Raw genomic sequence first — 19,359 nt, forward strand, 5'->3', positions numbered from 1 at the left:
CACCACTGAAGTCACCAATTGTATCCTTAGGCCCCAGTTTTGAACCTGGGATTCTTGAAGTTAGGTGCCTACATCTGTGGGGAGGTCCGGCTCCAGGCAGCAATACAGCAAGCAGGTGATTGGGGCGGCCAACGCAAAGGGGCTGCACGTCTGGCTCTTCGGCAGCAATTCGGCAGCAGGTCTCTGTCCCTCTCGGACAGAAGGACCTGCCGCTGAATTGCCGCCGATCACGGCTTTTATTTTTTTTTTTTGCTGCTTGAGATGGCAAAAACGCCGGAGCCAGCCCTGCCTGTGGGTTGGCAATGAGTTGGTGATGAATATGGCATAATTGCTTAGAAACAGATTTTTGTGTCCTTTTGCCAGAGTACAAATGATGAGACCCTATTGTGGAGTGCAAAAGTGAATTCTGCGCATGTTGGTATACTATCTCTGGTAGTGCTGGTAAGAAGTACACCTAAAATGAGTGTGGACATTTCATATCTAATATAGCAACAAAAAGTCATCAACTTGTGCATCTGTTGTGGTTTTTTGGTAAAAAAATAAATCTGATATGCATGTCAGAAATCACAGGCAGTCTGTGATTTGATTGCCTTTGAAAATAGAGTGGCAGAAACTCTAAAGTCAGTCCTATTTGTTGATCCATGGTGTGTTATGGTGTCTGCAAAAGCTCTGGACTCAATAAAACTGTGCGAATGTTAAGGAAGCTCATACTGATGACAAAAATAAGAAATAAAAAAAAATTATATTCACTTTGTCATAACTTTTGCTTGGTCCTGGGCTGTCTTTTCCACTTCTTGCCCGTGAAGAATTAACTCTGCTACTTTATGAAGCTGCTCGATACAACGAGCTGTTATCTCAGCAAGGCTTTCAATAGACAACATGTAGACTTCCTGAAATGAAACCAACGAACAGTAACATAATTTCTGTAGACTAAAAAAGAGACTTTGTAAACTAGGCCAGAGTACACACTGGGAGAGATCAGTGCATACAAAGCCAAGGAATACCAGCTGTTACCCATCCTTGAGGAAAAGGGGATGCAAGTGTAAGGACCTCATGCTTGCTTATCTCCGAGAAGTGAAAAAGCAAAACTACCATTCATTTCAATGGGAGCAGGGTTGAGCCCCAGGAGTTTCTATGGTGGAGTTTTTGGCTCTGGTCCTGATAGATGCTGAAATTGAGCCCTTAACACTCATGCAATTTACATTGATTTCATAGGGAGCTGAGAGGATCATCCCATTCCCAAAGCACATTTCCATAGTGAAAATGAATTATACTCCTGATAAAAAATTCATTTTGCTAGCAACAAAATACATAAAACTCTTTCTAATCTCAACTCCCAGTGGTTTAGCAGTATCTGAAAATCTGTAATAACATAATCTATAATATACACAGTACAACATGGTCTCTTACATTTTAAAGTGTTTGGATTTTTTTAAAGGGAACATAAGGGATTTTTTTTTATTTGAGATCATTAAAAACAACACAATTTAACACTGTCATAACTTAAATTAAGAAATTCAACCACAGGTAACTAGACCCACAGAAGGCAGTAGCACTAGTGGGTATATTTAGCCTTAACGAAGACCTTTCGTAAAAAAAATCGTAACTTTTTGGTTTGACTAGTAAATAATATTGCTACTTTGCCAATCTGTTTATCCATGAATTTAAATATAAATTGATCATATATTTTTTCATTTATTGGCATCTAAAGAAAGAGTCACTGCCAAATGTTGAGACATGAGTTTAAATCTGGTACATTGCTACAGACAAAACACCATAGGACTTTCCCATCTCCCCGAATTTAATCTTTGGTATATTTGGTATATAAACTTTAAAAGGTATATTTGAGGCTTTTACTTTTTAAAGTTTAAGAAGTTATTATTGGCATAGGGTCTGATCCTGCTGATTATTGGCAGAGGGTCTGATCCTGCTGATTATTTACTCATGAGAATAACCTAATGGTGAAAAATACTTATATAAGTAAGGTTTGCAGAATTAGAGTCATAGCTATTGATTACCATCTCTTTTAAGTTCCTTTATAAAGCTAAATAACCTCTCCCCCTGGAGATATTAAAAACAACAACAGCACCACTCATAAGGATGAAGCATAAATGCTGGTTGTTTAGAGAATCCAGCCAAAGAGATTATGATTTTGTTTATGAAATTTCTCTTTCTAGGACTATTTTACCTCCACGGTTTTGTTTTTCTTTTCTTCTGTTTTATCACCACCATCTCCTTCTCCTTGTTCAGTCTTTTGTTCATCTTCTTTGTTTTCCTCTGGCTTCTCTTCCAAGTCTAGTGATGTGGAGAAGTTGGTTTCTTTTAGCCAGTCATGAGCTTTTTTCCTAGCCTGCCAAACAAACCCCACAAACAACCTCCTATTATTCAAGAGTGGAAGATCAAATAATGTTGCTGAAATACAAGTTAACAATACATCTCTTTACCTAGTTTTACTGTTCCACTCAAAATTCTTATTTACATCAGGCAAGTACATAAGAGAAAATCTTTCTGTCCACTGAAGCATTGCTCACCTATGGCCATATACTGAACTATATTATGCTGCCCTTAACCTGCATATAGAGCTATAATTAAGACTAAGGTTACCAAAACCTTGGTTTTATGCAGGATGTATCTAAGAAATAAAAGAAAAGGGAAACTAAGATCTGACTGAAAAAGTGAAGCAGAATTTTTATAAAGAAAGAAAAAAATAAGCAAATTCTTTGAATAAGCTAAAACAAGTCCAAATTCAGAAACGAAATTAGAAGAAAGCAACTGGATTTTGAACTGCTTAGTACCAAGCCTATAAGTGGATCAAAGCAGAAACAGCATCAGTGATGTCTTTCCAGCCAGCTAGTCAATGGACGAGTACCACTAGCCATTTCCAGTCAATGGACTCAGGCTGTGGTACTCATGCTAGTGCTCTCAAAATAGTGGAGTAGCCAGTGCTTTGAAGTTGCATCCCATGCTGGAGTTCAGACACTGAAGTCTTTGGAGAGGGATGGGCTTCAGAGCCCAAGCTGCAACTTTCAAAGCGCTCTCTACACATCTATTCTGACAGTGCTAGCACGAGCCCCGCTACCCAAGTCTGTAGACTTGCTGTGGTCTGTGTAGACGGACCATAATAGTCTAAACCAAACCCTCATGTAAAGATCCGTATTCTATCTACTAAAGTTTTCCCCACTTTGAGATTTCTTTGTGTGGCCCATCATTCTGGGTTGTCAGTGAGAGAGTAGCTAGCTAGCTAGCCTGGCCTCCTGGTTCTGGTCTGACTCACCTAATCTCTTCTACCACAATTCTCTCTATTTAACACCTCTGTGCCACCCACCATTTGCGCTCTGATCTGCCACCCTAGATACTACTCTACATCAAATTTCAGAGCAGCACCCACTAGTTCTTCTTTATACTAGGGAGTGGAGGCAGGTTGTGTAACTTGCACCAACCTTATTAAGTTTGTCAGGAGTGGCAGCAACGTGCAATTCAAACAGCAGCTCAGTAAGCATGCTAACAAACTCTTCTTCCATGCCTGCTGCAAAAGGAAATAAGATTATTTCTGTGAGCATGTTGTTTTTGTCACTGCAGTCAAAAATCAAATCAAAGATCTGATCCCCACACATTTCTAGCACTATAGAACCAGCACTGGTTAGACCAGCGGTCGGCAACCTCTGCCATGTGGCTCACCAGGGTAAAAACCCTGGCGGGCCAGACCAGTTTGTTTACCTGCTGCGTCGGCAGGTTCGGTGGACTGCGGCTCCCACTGACCGCATTTCGCCGTCCCAGGCCAATAGGGGAGGCGGGAAGCAGCACAGGTGAGGCATGTGCTGGCCGCAGCTTCCAGCCACCCCCATTGGCCTGGGACAGTGAACCGCAGCCAGTCTGAGCCACGATCGGCCGAACCTGCCGACGCAGGCAGATAAACAAACTGGCCTGGCCCGCCAAGGTACTTACCCTGGCGAGCTGCGAGCCAGAGGTTGCCGACCCCTGGGTTAGACTAATAAAATGTGAACGTCTCCACTCTTTGTTTCATCAAAGCAAAAAAGGGAGACGGCAGAGGCAAGAACTAGATGTATATTTTTAAGAACAGGTTAGACAATCACCTGTAAGGGATGGTCTAGGTAGACTTGGTTCTGCCTCAGCACAGGAGGATGGTCTAGATGACCTCTTGAAGTCCCTTCCAGCTCTTCATTTCTATGATTCTGTATAAGTTACAGGTCGTGGCTTATCTCCCCAGAATTGCAGTGGGTCAGCAGAATCACCAGGGAAAAACACATACAACTCCTAACAGATAAGCCCCTTTTCTCAAATGAGAATATACATACACAACACAGCAGCATAACTAGAGAATATAAGGTAAAGGGTGTTTCCTGCTTATTCATAGGTTCCAAGGACAGAAGGGATCACTGTGATCATCTAGTCTGACCTCCTGTAAAACATAGTTCACAAAACTACCCCCAAAATAATTCCTTTCACTCTGTGGGGACTACAGCTAAAGAGGGTAATTTCCTTTTTACTTTAAATTTGAACTCTGGTTAAGCAAGACTTTCATTTCTGTGGTTTAGTCTATGGCAGAGGGTCTCAAACAGTGGTACACGAGCTCCGTTCAGGTGGTCTGTGGATAGTTCCCTTTATGGTGCGTGCCTGGGAGGTCACACACAAAAGAATGAAGGGCCACCTCCCTAATTAGTGGAGCCGCGCAGGCGTGGCTCCACTAATTAAGTGCCTGGACCCTGGAGAAGATGCACATATAAGGTGATGTGTTGGCCTTGGGGAGAACAGGGGTAGGTTGGAGGGGGCAGTGGGGTGAGAAGAGGGGTGGGGGGAATTTGGGACATGCAGGGCTGTGGTGGCCAGAGAAAGAGGTGACTTTCTCCAGCTCCAGGGCTGCGGCTGCCAGGGAGAGAAAGCCCTCCTTCCGAGCCTTGGCTCTGTGGCTGCTCTGGCGGGGAAGATACCCAGGGGCGGTGAAACCATCTAGGCGACCTAGGCGGTTGCCTAGGGCACTAGGATTTGGCGGGCACCATTTTCTTCGGCAGCGACTGTGGCGCCCGGATCTTCGGCTGCCCTGGTCGCCGCCGGCATTTAGATGGAGGGCGGGGAGCTGCTGCAAGGGGGGTGCCTCAGGGTGGAAGGGGGGAGCTGCCGCAGGGGGGGCACCTTAGGGCAGAGGGGGGAAGCTCCGTGGGGGGATGCCTTCAGGGTGGGGGTCTGGGGGGTGGGGGCACAAGGTGGAAGTTTTGCCTAGGGTGCAAAACATCCATGCACCACCCCTGGAGATACCCTCTCCTTCCCAGCCCCAGCTCAGGGGCTGCTGCGGCAGGGGGGAGAGAGAGAGAGAGACCCCCTCCTTGCCAGCCCCAGCTCAGGGGCTGCTGTGGCGGGGGAGAGAGGGCACATCCATTGCATTAGAAAGGTCAGACTACTGATATTAAAATATGAGTTGTGTGCTTTTATTTGTAGAACAAAAAAACATTACTATTAAGGTTTTTTTTATATAGCTCTTTTATCCAAAGCGCTTTACAATAGTTAGCTAACGGTACAAACAACATTTGGAAGGATCATTAAGTGGTCCGCTGAGACCCTCAGCAATTTTCAAGGGGTCCAAGAAAAAAAAAGTTTGAGAACCACTGGTCTAAGGTGCAGGAACTTTCTCTCATTGTAGAATGTTTGTGAGTAAACCACAGATTCTCTGTGCTTGACCTCCCTCTTGGTCATACAGATTCCTTTTGTCTGCCGTTGACAGCTCAAACTACAATCATTGTTTCCCCAGGGCCTATTGTGTTGTTTCTGTGGGGCTTCCCAAGATGCATATATTTTACTATCTTTTAGTTTATCTTTGACATCACAGATAATGCTTTCAAAGATGACAATTTCTGCCATGCAATTCTAGCATTTTATCTATGTAATCTCCTAAAGTATCTATGGTAGGTAACCTATCGCTTAAATCAGCTTCTGTACCAGATGACTGGAGGATAGCTAACATAATGCTGATTTTATAAAAGGCTCCAACAGTGGCTTTTACAGGATGGTAAGCCTCACTTCAGGATCAATCAAATTGGTTGAAACTAGTATAGTAAAAAATAGAATGATCAGACACATAAAAATAATATCTTGTGGAGGAGTCAACACAGCTTTTGTAATGGGAAATAACATCTCACCAATCTATTACAATTCTTTGAGAGTGTCAACAAATATGTAGACAAGGGTGATCCAATCAATACAGTAACTTGGGACTTTCACAAAGCCTTTGACCAGGTCCCTCACCAAAGGCCCTTAAGCACACTAAGCAGTCATGGAATAAGAGGGGGAAGACCCTCTCATGGATCAGTAATTGATTAAAAGCTAGAAAATAATGCATAGAAATAAATGGTCAGTTTTCACAAAGAAGAGAGGTAAATGGCAGGATCCCCACAAGGATCTGAACTGGGACCAGTGATGTTCAACATGTTCATTAATGATCTGGAAAAGGGGTGAACAGTGAGGTGGCAAAATTTGCAGATAATGCAAAATTACTCAAAGTTAAGTCCAAAGCTGACTGCAAAGAATTATAAAGGGATTTTACAAAACTGGGTGACTGGATAACAAAATGGCAGGAAAATTCAATGATGATAAATGAAAAGTAATGCACATACAAAATGATGGGGTCCAAATTAGCTGTTACCACTCAAGAAAGAAATCTTGGAATCATCATGGATGCTTCTCTGAAACCATCCACTTAATGTGCAGTGGCAGTCAGAAAAGCTAGCCATGTTAAGTACCACTGGGAAAAGAATAGGCAATAAAACAGCAATATCATAATGCCCTAAATTAATCCATGGTATGCCCACACTTTGAATACTGTGTGCAGTTCTGGTTGCCCCATCTAATAAAAGATGAAATGGAAAAAATATGGGCAACAAAAATGTCTATGTTGAACTGTGTCATTATTTGCAGCCTGCTGAAACTAGAGAAGCTGTTCACTGACACATTGCACAAGTACCAGAATTTCTGATAACTTGTGGCATATAAAATATGATACCCGGTTCAATTACCTTGTCCCTTAATGTCTGGTAGCGACATGTGAAGTAGTTGATATTAATGTAGCTTTAAGAATTAAGTACAGCCACTTTTCAGGTATACTCATCTTCTGTTGGGCATGAATATTACCACAGTTTAAAAGGAAACAGAAAACTATTGCAAAAACACATTTGTCCTTTTGGAAGCAAGAAGTGCCCTTTCTCCTTACTCCTGTGGATGTTGATTGTACCTGTCTGTCTGATCCTAAAAAGGCATGGAAATGGGCTACACACCCAATCCCAAAGTTGCCAAGAGATTTATGCAAATAAGCTTTCTCAAAGATCCTCACACATCTTTCTCTTGTGCAGGCTTCACAGAGATAACTGCAGCTCAAAAGCTGTAGTAACATCCTTGGAGCAGCAGCAGAAGGTGAGAAATGGTCCAGGATGGGTCCTCAAAGTTACAGCAAAGAAACAAACCCTCCAAACAGTTTATTTGAAGATAGAGAAGTGTTTTTCCTCCAGTTAAATCTCTTATCTTTTGTATATGTAGAGCACAGCCAAATGATACTGTAGCACTATCAAATACTGTGACCTCGATTACAATGGGAAAACACGGTATCTAGCAAGACAGTTAGTCAACATGTGTTAATCAACATGTTTTTAGGTACTGCTGAGCACTTAGACAGAATTTAACATGTTCAAAAACATCTTGTCTAGGATCATGTCTTCACTGGGGAAAAAAAGGTTTCAATTAAAATCCCACTGAAGACAAGGCATTTCTAGTTTCAAGACAAGTTAGTGGGTTGAGTTACAGACTATAGGGGAGTTGGAGTTTAACTCTACTTAGTAACTAATGATAAAACTCAACTGCCTTGTTTTTGCTGGGATTTTAACAAGAGTTATGTAACTTAAGTTAAGAACACACCTCTTATTTGCAGTGAAGACATGCCCTGGGTTTGACCAGGACCAGCTAACTCATAATTAAACAACATTGTCTTTGTTCACATGAGGTGCTCAGTGGTATTGAAAAACATGTTAAATAGTATTAAGCACACCTCATTTTTCCAATGTAGCTAAGGACTACATCATGGCAAATTGCCGAAGGGCCCTAAACAAATCATTTTAGGTAAATAAATCAAATAAAAAAAGAAAAAAGACCAAGAATCTGCTCTGGGAAGGACACACCTCAGTGCAACCGGGGAAGCTACATTTGGTTTTGTAAATAGGATCAGAAACATGAACCACAGTAAGTGGAGAATAGAAACCTAGTTTAAATTATATAGCCATTCGCAAACGAAGGCTGGCTGAATTAGAAACCTGCAACAGTTAATAAAACTGTGCTCTGTCAGGAACAAACGTTTACATCATTAGCAGAATGAAATTTAAAGATGCTGGATGTTATATTTATTTTAAAATGACAGATTAAAATTGCTTTTTATGGGTCTATTAACTGAATTCTTTAAGTTTTATGGGCCTTTATGCACTGGCTGCACTCAATAAAGACATTTAGGAATGTATGTGCTAAATTCAGTGCATGGCCTGGTGCTCCTGTCTCACAGGCCTCCTGATGGTCACGAGAAACCCCTTCCCCCATACTCCTGTTTTTTACACCTTTCCTGAAGATCCCACATTTTATTCTGACTGAGAAAAGATAAGTAGGATTCTCTTAGGCACCCTCAAAGATGTTGTCTAGAGGGGACATTGCAGGGTAATGTAAGAAGATGTGCACAGTGTCTTTACAATGCTCCGTGCATGGCCAATCACAAGGGAAAGGCAGCAGCAAGCACTGAAACTCAAGTGTCTCATGTGGGTGTGCTCACCACAGAGATGCCAGCCCTGCCCTCATGGAAAGGGCCTATAGAAAATGAATTTTTTTCCAGTTTTTGAACCATCCTATAAAATTTAATACAAAATTATATCCTTGCTACTCTATATGATTCTATAGCATGGTTAAAAAAAAAAAAAAAAAAAGCCTTTAAGGCCTGATCCAAAGCCCACTGAAGTCTGTGGAAAGACTCCCTCTCAGCTCAGAGGGCTTTGGAGCAGGTCCATAGAAAGGATTACAAGCTCTGTGAATTTCTATTAGGTTTTAGAGTAATTTCTACAGAACCCTATTGATTTCATCCTTCTTAAATTGTATAGGATTTTTCCATATGGGTTTATCTTGCTCAGCGTTTCATACAGTTTAAGGCCAGAAAGGATCATTTGTCTTACATCCAGTATATCACAGGCCATTAATTTCATTTAGTTACCCTCATTGAGCACAATAACTAGGGTTAGATTAAAGTATTTCAGCCCTCAGGAGACTGAGTTGTAGCAAAAAATCTAGCTCAGCTACATGCAAATTTTCTAGCTGAGCAGCAAAACACCCGGATGTATAAACCAAATAGCTGGCAACTTTGTCCTCAAGAGATTCAGCACAGCTGCCTGTAATCATGTTACAAATATCTGAAAAGAAAATGGGTCTCCTCTCCATTTCTCAAAGGCCAGATTTCTCTCTCCATCTACTTTAGTAATTCTGTCTAAGGCCAGATGTTAAAACATTTAAATATTTAATATTTTTATAGTCTCTTTCAGCCTCTTGTATTAAAAAAATGCAACTTGACTTTGTCCCCTTGTTTGTAAATATCTGTGGACAGATATCATGTGATGTGTACAAGATATTAAAGTTCCCTTGTGGAATTGCTGCTTATGCAGTATGGGTGACATTTGCCACTGTGCAGAGGGAGAGGGCAAATCCTGTTCACCACTAAAGGGCTTATTACAAAGTGATACACAATGTACTGTATTATACTGCCTTTACTCTGTATGTGGAGCTACGTACACATGTAAATGGATCATGGGGCTTAAGTGGTGCATAGGAATTGCCCTGGCTTTCTGCACTGGGGTTACCCAATAAGCACGAATGTTACCCAATGTGCACTTATTGTGGTTAAAGGAAATGAGTCACCTCCAACAGTAGCTGATCTTACTGCAGCCTAAAATAACTGTTGGACTTTCTGAAGACCATTCTCTCGCTCCAAGATGTATTGAACATGTCTGTGGTTATCATTTCCTCTGTCACAAGGATGTATTTTGGTCTTCTAACTGATTTGCTTTTGCAGAGCAAAATCTGCAATGCTTTTTGCTTCAGTCTCTATCTTCAAGGAGCTCTATGGCTTAGGCTCAGCATATCTAAAAGATGGCTTAGAGTTTGAGAATGAGGATGTTAGTTGACAAGTCCCCTCCTCAGGCACAACTGAACTTTCCACCTTAAGGGTAAAGCTCACCTGTGCTGAAGATAGAACATTCTTCAGGGCTGTTGTGAGGCTGTGGAATGAATTCCACAGGCATTAAGGACCATCACAGACCTCACCACTTTCCACTACAAATGCAAGCTATGTTTCTTTGATGTGCTCTCTAGTATAAGCTCAAAGCAATGTTTACATTAAAAAAACAACCCTACCAACCTAACACTCTATTGCACACACAGCTTTCCCTTCAGGAGAGGATGAAAGAACAAACCACATGAGACAGATGTTAGTCCCTTTGCTTAATAAACTATTGGAAGGTGCTAGAAGACTATGGTGATGAGGGCAATTATGTAGAGTAGAACAGAATAGAAGTTGCTGCTGCCCCAGGCAGTGTCAACGTCTTTTAAATAAGGTTTTATTTCAGTGATTCATAATTTCAGATTCTTGGCCACACATCTCTCAGTATTTTGCAAAATGTAGAATTGTACAGGCCTGTATCACTGAGATTAGGAGAAGACCCTCATATGTAAAACAAGGTCTTCTAAGTTATTGAGGATAGAGTCCATTTCCATTGATTTCAAGAGCTCAATTCAAAATGCACAACCCAGGAGGAGAGGGGACTCTGGTGGCTGTCAGCTACCTATACAACTTTCTGATTCTGTCCTGTTTCAGAGGCTGCAGAGGCCCCTGGCATACTGTAGGCAGCCCTAGGGGGTCTCTGTAAGTTATGGAAACCTCCCTGGGCTGCCCTCTGGATCACAGCATGGTCTGGAATCCTCACAATGCTGTATACTGCAGCCCAGCCTGTGACACGCCCTTGTTGCCCCCCAACACCACCCCTAAGTCAGGACTTGCAAAGAGAAACTTTGGAAGCAGCCTTATGGCTTTCTTCAACAGTGCCAGTGCGAGGGGAATCCTCTCTCAGCAGGGACTGGGGCTTTTAGGACCCTTTTATGCCCTGCCAGCCCTTTTACCTCATGTAAAGGTGCTGGAGCAGGGGTAAGGATCTCACCCACTGGATACAGCCATTACGGGAGAAAATCATTGCTGAACTCCTCTAAACTTTTAGCCTATCGTGCATACTCAATTTTATAAGCAGAGTCTATAAACCAGAATGTCAATCAACTGAGTTTGAAATGAACATCTAACAATCCAAGATTCCCTAGTCTCCACTGTATTTACTTCTTTTGAAGACTGTTAGGGTATTATAGGGAAATTCACTCCACATTGTCTGTCTACTCTCAACTCTCAATTAATTAAAGCATGCTAGTATGGGTTAAAGTGTTTTTTTTAAATTAAACATATAGATTTAACAAGTCTCAACTGGGATACACCAGTATTATTTTAATTACCTTTTTCTTCTTGATCCTCTTCATTATTTGATTCCTTTGGAATGAAGATCTCTTTAATAGCAATTAAGTCATTTTTCACAGTTTCCAACTGTTCTCCATTAAGTGATGTTAAAAATGACTGAATCTGAGAAAGGAAATGACAGTGATCACTACTAACCCAAATCACACCTCTCTTTACTGAAATTAGGAATTTTGATCCTGACCCCAAGGTGTGTTGAGCAGTAGACAAGAACTCCCATTAGAAGATCAGGTCCTTTATCTAACCTATCTACCTTATCTAGGGATTAATTACATGCTCATCTGCTTGGTATCCAAGTTTCTGACAAATATTACACAAGCCTTACAAGATACTCAGGCTGCCTCCTGCTCCCAGAGCACATTTTTTTGATAACATCTTATCATTATTCTGGGAGGGCTCTGGTGAAGAGTCGGTAGGCAGAGGGGAAGACTTGCTGTCAGCCTGAACAGCTGTGGCAGGGAATTCCAGAGTAGTAGCCCTGTTCCCTGCTCCCACAAGGCTTACTCACATTACCTACAGTCCAACTGTTTTGAAGAACGTAGTGGTCATGGCATGTCATCATGCCTGAGAAAATCTGCTTCTAGCCCACTGAAAGTTTTGAAAATTAAGGCTATCAACCTAGGGGATGATTGCTAGTAGTCTGCTCTCCTCACAAGCAGCCTTAGTTCCACCAAATGCCCATAGGCTGTCTTTGGTGGACACTCACCGGTCTGCTTTCATCTTCAACTAGGAATCTCCTTGCAAAGTCCCCAAACTGCTGTCAGTTTTCCCCTGCATGTACGCTGCTAGATCTGTAGTTGATACCCAAGCACTGAACACTCTTGCTTACAAGACATGAACCTCATTTCATTATAAAGAAGTCTGTGAGCTCTGGTTAACTTGAATTTAAATGGACTCATGCTAAGTTTTGGCTGTGATGAATGAGAATGTGTTTTGTTTGTTTTTATGGGACCTGACTGTGATTTTTGTATTTACAATTCTACACCTAGAAATAGTTGCAAATGCTACAACTGTAGGGACAGTAGATGTCAAAAAGTGCTGTTGAAATGGGTCTGCAGTTATTTGTATCGGAAAAATAGGAGGCTGAAGTGAGACCCTTTTAAAAAAGCAGGAACATTCTGTTTAAGAGAAACTATTCCTTATACTTCTATTTTTTGAGAGGGCAGGGAGAGATGGACTTTAAAAGAAAAAGGTAGAGGAAGAAATGCTGAGAAATGTATTTGAAAAATGTCATAATGTATAAATACCACCGCTAAGTGTGAACCAAAGCTTTCCTCAATGGCTGCACAGCAGAGCCAATAAACTGACCATTGAAAGCTAGCTGTCACAGAGACCTAATTAACTTAAGCATGTACCTCAGAATAATCTTACAGGGTTTGTCTACACAGCAGTGTAAGCCCTGGTCTGAGTCTGGACCCAAGGCAACCCTCTCTTGCATCCACACTGCAATTGCGCTAACCTAGGGCTTGGACTTAGGGTCCCAGGACCCCATAGGACTGTAGGGTCTGAGCCTGAGTTAAACCTGGACCTAGGGTCCGAGTCCTATTGCTATCCTGTGTGCACACAGTCCCCTTTTGACTTGGGGTCCCAAGAATCTTCTAGATGTATCCTACAGTTTCTGGCGGCAGAGTAGCAGTGCTGCAGGCAGTCAGCACAGTGGTCTGGAAGTGCCATTACTGCTGGCTGAGCCTGCTCCCCATTCCTGCATCCTCCTGTGGTGACAGTAGCTCTGGCTCCTGCGCCTCCTTGCTGTCATGTGGAGGTTGCCCAGAGCAGGGAGAAAATTTGCCAGTTGGGATGTGGCTCTTGGCTGTTGAGGATCATTACCCCCCTGGCCGTGGTGAGCCAGGACCTCTCCCACTCCCTCTCTCTGCGGGGTGTGCTCTGATCTCTAGCCCTTGCTCCTGGGCTCCCACTGCCCTCCCTGGGGCTGCATGTGCAGGGACACCCTTTCTGTGTGCACTGTCAGGATGGTGAGTGGAGAGCTGGTCCCCAAACTTCCCCGCAGCCTCCTGACATGCAGCGGGGGCAGGGATAAGGGATCCCCAGGGGTGCATGCAAGCCTGGGGATGCACTTTATCAGTCTGCAGCCAGTAGCAGCCAGGCTGGGGTGTGTGTGTGTTTTAAGAGATGGGATCTTTGGGAGAACAGCAGCAATCCACCACCTTGGTCATGCAGGAAAGGGCCACACACCCTGGGTGGAATGGAGCAGGAAAGAAAGGAGCTAGTTCTGGATCCTCTGGGGGGACAGCCAAGAGCTGAAGAACTTGATTATTAGCCAGTCAAGTGGGTCACCAAGTTGGCTGCTTCTTGAGACTTGTTAGTAAAAAGTGGGAGTAACAAAGTGCCAGTGGTTGAACACTGGAGGCTGCTTCTGCACCAGTCTTCAGCTGGGCCAGGGTTAGAAGACTTTAGACAAGGGTGGTGACTCTGATGCAGTGTATGACCTACTTGGGGTGTTCCTTTTGCAGGGTGAGTGATCTGCAGTTTGCACAAGCACACTATCAGCCACAAACAAATTTATTTTTCATCATGTCATTTTGACTTGCACTGCATAGCAATCGAGACCACTTCCTCCCAAACACTGCCCCTCACCAAAAATGAGCTCATTTTCCCCTCCCCTTGAAGCACATTCCTATAGGTACTATTTCCCCTCTGCCATTGGGTCATGGAAGTCTGTAATGTGAGCACACAAAGTACCCCTTACTTCTGCTGCTCAGGTACAATCAGCACCCGCCACGCTAGCTTCAGTTTCTGGCTGAGCTACCAATCCAGTGTCTCCTCGCTGTCATAGGTCCTTTCAGAGGGAAATGGCTCACATCTGGCTTCACAAAGGTTGTGAAGAGCACAGCAAGCCACAGTAACGCAGACAGTCGTAATTACACTGGCATCTAAATGGGTTTGTAAACACCTCCAACAGGATATTAATCTGCCAAAAGCACATTCAACAACCATTCTACACCTGTTTAGAGTGTAATTAAACTTTTTTTTTTGTCTGGGCCTCTGAAATCAGGGTATGATTTCAGAAGCCAAGGCAAAAGAGGGTATGTGGGTTCCCCGATAACAACAGTGGGGACAGTAACACCAGTTATATCTATGTCATTTGGTGGAAATAGTGTCCCAGCCTGTCCATGAATGTAGACTCCAGAGCAGCAGAAAACTCTCGCATCATTAACTTTTCCTGTATAGCTCACATTGACATTCATTCTGCCTGTGTGGTCCACTACTGCCTGCATAACAATGGAGTAATACCATTTGCGGTTTATGAACTCATGTGCTCCTTGAGGAAGGCCAACTATGGGCACAAGTCCCATCAACAGCACCGTCATCGTTAGAAAACAGAGTGTGCAGTAGAGTTTTCCCACAGTACACCATGTTCCTAGCAGGGCCGGCTCTAGCCATTTTGCCGCTTCAAGCATGGCGGCAGACCGCGGGGGGTGCTCTGCTGCTTGCAGGTCCTGAAGCTCTGGTGGACCTCCCGCAGGCGTGCCTGCGGATGCTCCACCGGAGCCACGGGACCAGCGGACCCTCCTCAGGAATGCCTGCGGGAGGTTCACCGGAGCCGCCTGCCACCTTCCCGGCAACCGGCAGAGTGCCCCCCGCGGCATGCCGCCCCAAGCATGTGCTTGGTGCACTGGGGCCTGGAGCCGGCCCTGGTTCTAGGGCTAGAATGTTGACATTGGTGGGGGGCACTAGGCACTCTGGAATATGTTTACTTTTGACTTGGGTCAGTGCACTTCAATGTGGATGTCAAAGCCCTAGGTTTGAGCACGGGTCAGAAAATTCTTAACCTAGGGTTAAGATGCAATATAAATGCTCAAGCCCAGGTTTCCCTGACATGGGTCAGCTGACTCAAGTCCCAATTACCCTAGGTTACATTGCTGTGTAAACACAGCCACAGAGACTGCTTACATCTCTATTTATATCTTAGATTGGTCAACAACAAGATGATAACACAATGCAATAAAGAATATTTAGAAGTTAAATAAATAATCTGGAATGCATTTTCTTTTATTAACTCTTGGTGTAGTTGGTGCAAGGTTCCTGAATATAAATGGTAACACCTTTAATAAAAACAATACACTTGAGTCTTGTGGTAAAGCTTGAAAGAGCATTAGCACCTTGTAACAGGTTTAAAATGCAGAACACATAATGTCTTAACAACTAGAACTTTCAATGGCAGATTTCCTTGCTTCCTTTGTGCTAAATCCTGGTCCTCCTGATTTCATGAGGTACGGTATTAACCCTTGGGACCAAATCAATACCCAGTGAAGTCAATGAAAAAAACTCTTATTGACTTGTATGGGGAGATTAATGCTTACAAAAAGTATTTCACTAAACATTGTGTCTGTGATTTACGCAGTTTGCATACTGTACCTTGGCTTCACTTTCATTTGACAGAATTTCCAGAGCTTCAAGATGGGACAAACCTTGGAACTCATCAAAAAGCAGCCCATAATGCGCTGTCCTTTCAACTGTAACTTGCTGGGCCAGTCTCTGCTTCTCTTTCTCTTTTGCTTCTCGCAACAGCTGCAAAAATATACATCGTTCCTTTTGATTTATTGACTGTACTGCAGATTTGGCAGTTTTTATTACTCTCAGCCTCATCTCTTCTAGGCAGGAATAATAAAATTTGGTATTATATCACACCTGCAGAGCTGAAATTTTAGTCAGCCTCAGATATGCCTCATAATTTTTTTTTATTAACCTCTCTAATAAAATATTTAACTGTGTTTTATATGTGTTTTTCCCTATGGTAATTATTAACTGTCTTTAAAAACCAACCAACAACAAATAACATTGCTCATATGCTCAAATGCAGTGTTGGCTACAGGTAATACCTCATAAATTTTGCCACCATTTGCAAGGGAAGAAAAATTAAAAAGTCTTTACTTCATCCAGTGCCTGATACAGGTCCTACAGTACGTATACATAGAGCACAATCTCTGCAGAATGCTGTTTCCAGGGTTCCTACTCACATCAAGTACGTATATAGTGAATATATAGTGAAACCTGTTGTAAATGATCTTTGGACCCACAAAAATAATGTGCTTAACGAAGGTAGGGTTTTGTAATAAAAATGGATCAGAACTGTACTCCACACATTTGGGGATATTATGGAGTGCTCTCTTAATACAGAAGATTGCCTAAGAAGAAATGGCCTCTTGTACACATTTTCCACTGTATTTATGGGTTAAATTTCACCCTATCCAAAGCCTATGAACCACTTAAGCCTATTTTGACATTTTACCCTTATGTGGCACTTTGGCCTTTTCCTGTCCCTTTGCACAAGGATGAAATATCTAGTTCTACCATGTTTGCACTATTTCCTATTTCAATTTGGTATGTTATGACATTAAAGTATTCATTAGATGTACAAGGTATATTGTGTCAGATTTTCAAAGGAGACCCATTTTCAATACTGCATACACAATTCTTCATATCTAAATTTTGCATGCACAAATTAGATTAAAAGGAAGCAGTGGACTGCAACTCAGGAGAACTGGGTTCAGTTATTGTACCACAGACTTTCTGTGCGAACTTAGGCAATCTTTTTACCTTTTTCTGCCTCATTTCCCCACCTCTTATTACCTCCATTTAACACTTCCTTTCTCCCATCCTTTGTTTCCCTTGCCTATTTAGGCCCCATTCAGGACCAAACTTACGCATATACTTGCCCATGCAATTAGCTGGTTTCATGTAGATGTGTATTTTTGCAGACACAGCTGTAGTCCAGTGTTTGAAAAAATGGTTCTTACAATCCAGATGACTTTCTTCAGATCATAAATTTTCAGTCAGATCAAATTTTGAGTCTACACTACTTGAGAGAGTCCCCTTTATTGCCAGAGTTGCAATATTACATTGCGAAGTGCCTTGGAATGCTTTACAAAAAACACGTTACCCAAAACGAAGCCCTGATCTTGCAATCAGATCCATGTAGAAACTTCAACTGCAGTACTGGGGGCATAATATTTTATGGCTATACATATTTCTTTTTTAACAGTAATGGCCGTTTGGAGCATTGCTCAAGTAGATATAGGTAAAGTGTATAATTATGTAATTTGCTTAGCATGGATTAGTTTGCTTTTGATCTGTTCTAACAGTATCATTCTGTTTCTGCTTACAGTGGTAGATGTTAAAAATGAAACATCTTACTGGGAGAAAAATATCTCACTGCAATATTACATTCTATAAACAGGAAAATATTGTGGTAATATAAAGGCGCCCTTTTAATGTCCACTGCTATAGGATTTCCCTTAACCTTACTACCTATAGGTTTTATGCTACCTAGGTCTATCTGTGTTTATTAACACAGACCCACAGACACAGACACAGTTTATTGATGAAATTCTATTGCAGTGAGCAAAAGTAGTAAGCAGTTACTGAACGTCTGTACCTGGAGAGCTAAAGTAACTGGTAGTGGCAATGATTATATTCAGATTATACTGTTACAAGGTCTCTGAATCTTTGAAGACACAACTCATGACTTGACTCATATGGTAAGGGCATGGTGCATTGCTGTTGAGTACGTTGTTTCCCTAGATGACAGTATTAATTTAAAAGGACATAAGTAATAATTTTTTACTGCTTTAATTTTTTTCCCAATAAAATGAATGCTATATTCCACTATTACTGATTCCCCAGGAAAGCACTACAACTATGTATGTATTGGTGTGAATACAGATTTATAACTATTAAGAAAACATTAAGGGTTTGAGCACTTCTCCAGAGTATGTTTATCACCTGACACAGTATCTTATGAAAATCGGTAACTGCACATCCTTGCTTATATGCAAGTGCTAATTTTACAAAACACATTGATTTGCAGTCCTGCAGAGAACAAACTGGAGCTGACACAATGCATAATTTTTCTTTGCATAGGTCTAACTATACTAAGTTAACCCTACTACTGATGTGAATGAAATTCTTGCTCAGTAATCTGCAACCACACTAACAAAGAGGGTTTGAAGCAATCCAACCTGAGATAAGGAAACTGTTCTTTCCATCAGTATTTTGGTTTTCTTAAATCCAGGATCACTTTCTGCCAGGACATTCATGGTTTTCTTGCCGATAAATTCCAAAGCATCTAGACCACCTGTCAAAACACTTTTTCCCTGCACATAAAACAATGCAGTGTAGTTATTTTCTTTACATTTTATGTTAAAAAACACTGGTTCTGCTGACAGTGACTTTGAATTTTTAACTCCCGAAAGTTTCTCCACCCTTACTAATAATAGGACTTATGACTTTGGTTTGAATCCATTTTCCAGGAGAAAAAGTACTATACAAAGGTTTTATAATTAGCTTATTTTGAATGATATTTAATAGCTTGAGGTCAATAAGAAATATGCCCAATAGCAATTCTCTTAATAAAGTAAAGAATAATAATCAGAGAGTAAAGCCATGTTTACTTTGTATACATGGATGGTTAATCTTTTCCTTTAAATGGCATGCAGGGGGTCAGTGCAAATCTTAGGTACAAAAGGTTCCTTTGAAGTTAAGGACCCTTATGAAAGGAGCTCACCTCACTCGTGTAACTGAGTTTTTTTTTCAATGACAGCTGCAATAAACTGCTACATGGGAGATTCTCTCACATGAAGCTATTGATTCTATGTCCTCTCACCAGCTTTATTCATCTCTGTCATTGGTTCAGCTACGTGGAAGAAGAACCTACACTTGCTAACTGGTCTGTCTTTAGCCTATGTCTCTATGTCTGGCAGCTTCTCAAATGAGGAGCTGAACATGGAAAACTTTACAGAGGT

General features: G+C 41.9%; 1 protein-coding gene across 1 annotated transcript in view; it reads right to left on the bottom strand.

The window, feature by feature from the left end:
- The window catches only part of LOC116821874 (protein NOXP20), a 28,231-nt gene extending 9,526 nt beyond the window's left edge, over window positions 1-18,705 (bottom strand). The window contains exons 1-6 of the mRNA XM_032775353.2: window positions 18,577-18,705; window positions 15,974-16,126; window positions 11,578-11,701; window positions 3,441-3,526; window positions 2,189-2,350; window positions 751-890 (exon numbers count right to left, since the gene is read on the bottom strand). Coding sequence (XP_032631244.2) covers window positions 751-890; window positions 2,189-2,350; window positions 3,441-3,526; window positions 11,578-11,701; window positions 15,974-16,126; window positions 18,577-18,654 — 743 coding nt within the window. The 5' untranslated portion in view covers window positions 18,655-18,705. The remainder of the gene's footprint in view (window positions 1-750; window positions 891-2,188; window positions 2,351-3,440; window positions 3,527-11,577; window positions 11,702-15,973; window positions 16,127-18,576) is intronic.
- Between the last annotated feature and the right edge of the window lie 654 nt (window positions 18,706-19,359).

The sequence above is a fragment of the Chelonoidis abingdonii genome, chromosome 5 (genome assembly GCF_003597395.2).
Source record: "Chelonoidis abingdonii isolate Lonesome George chromosome 5, CheloAbing_2.0, whole genome shotgun sequence".
NCBI classification, from domain to species: domain Eukaryota; kingdom Metazoa; phylum Chordata; order Testudines; family Testudinidae; genus Chelonoidis; species Chelonoidis abingdonii.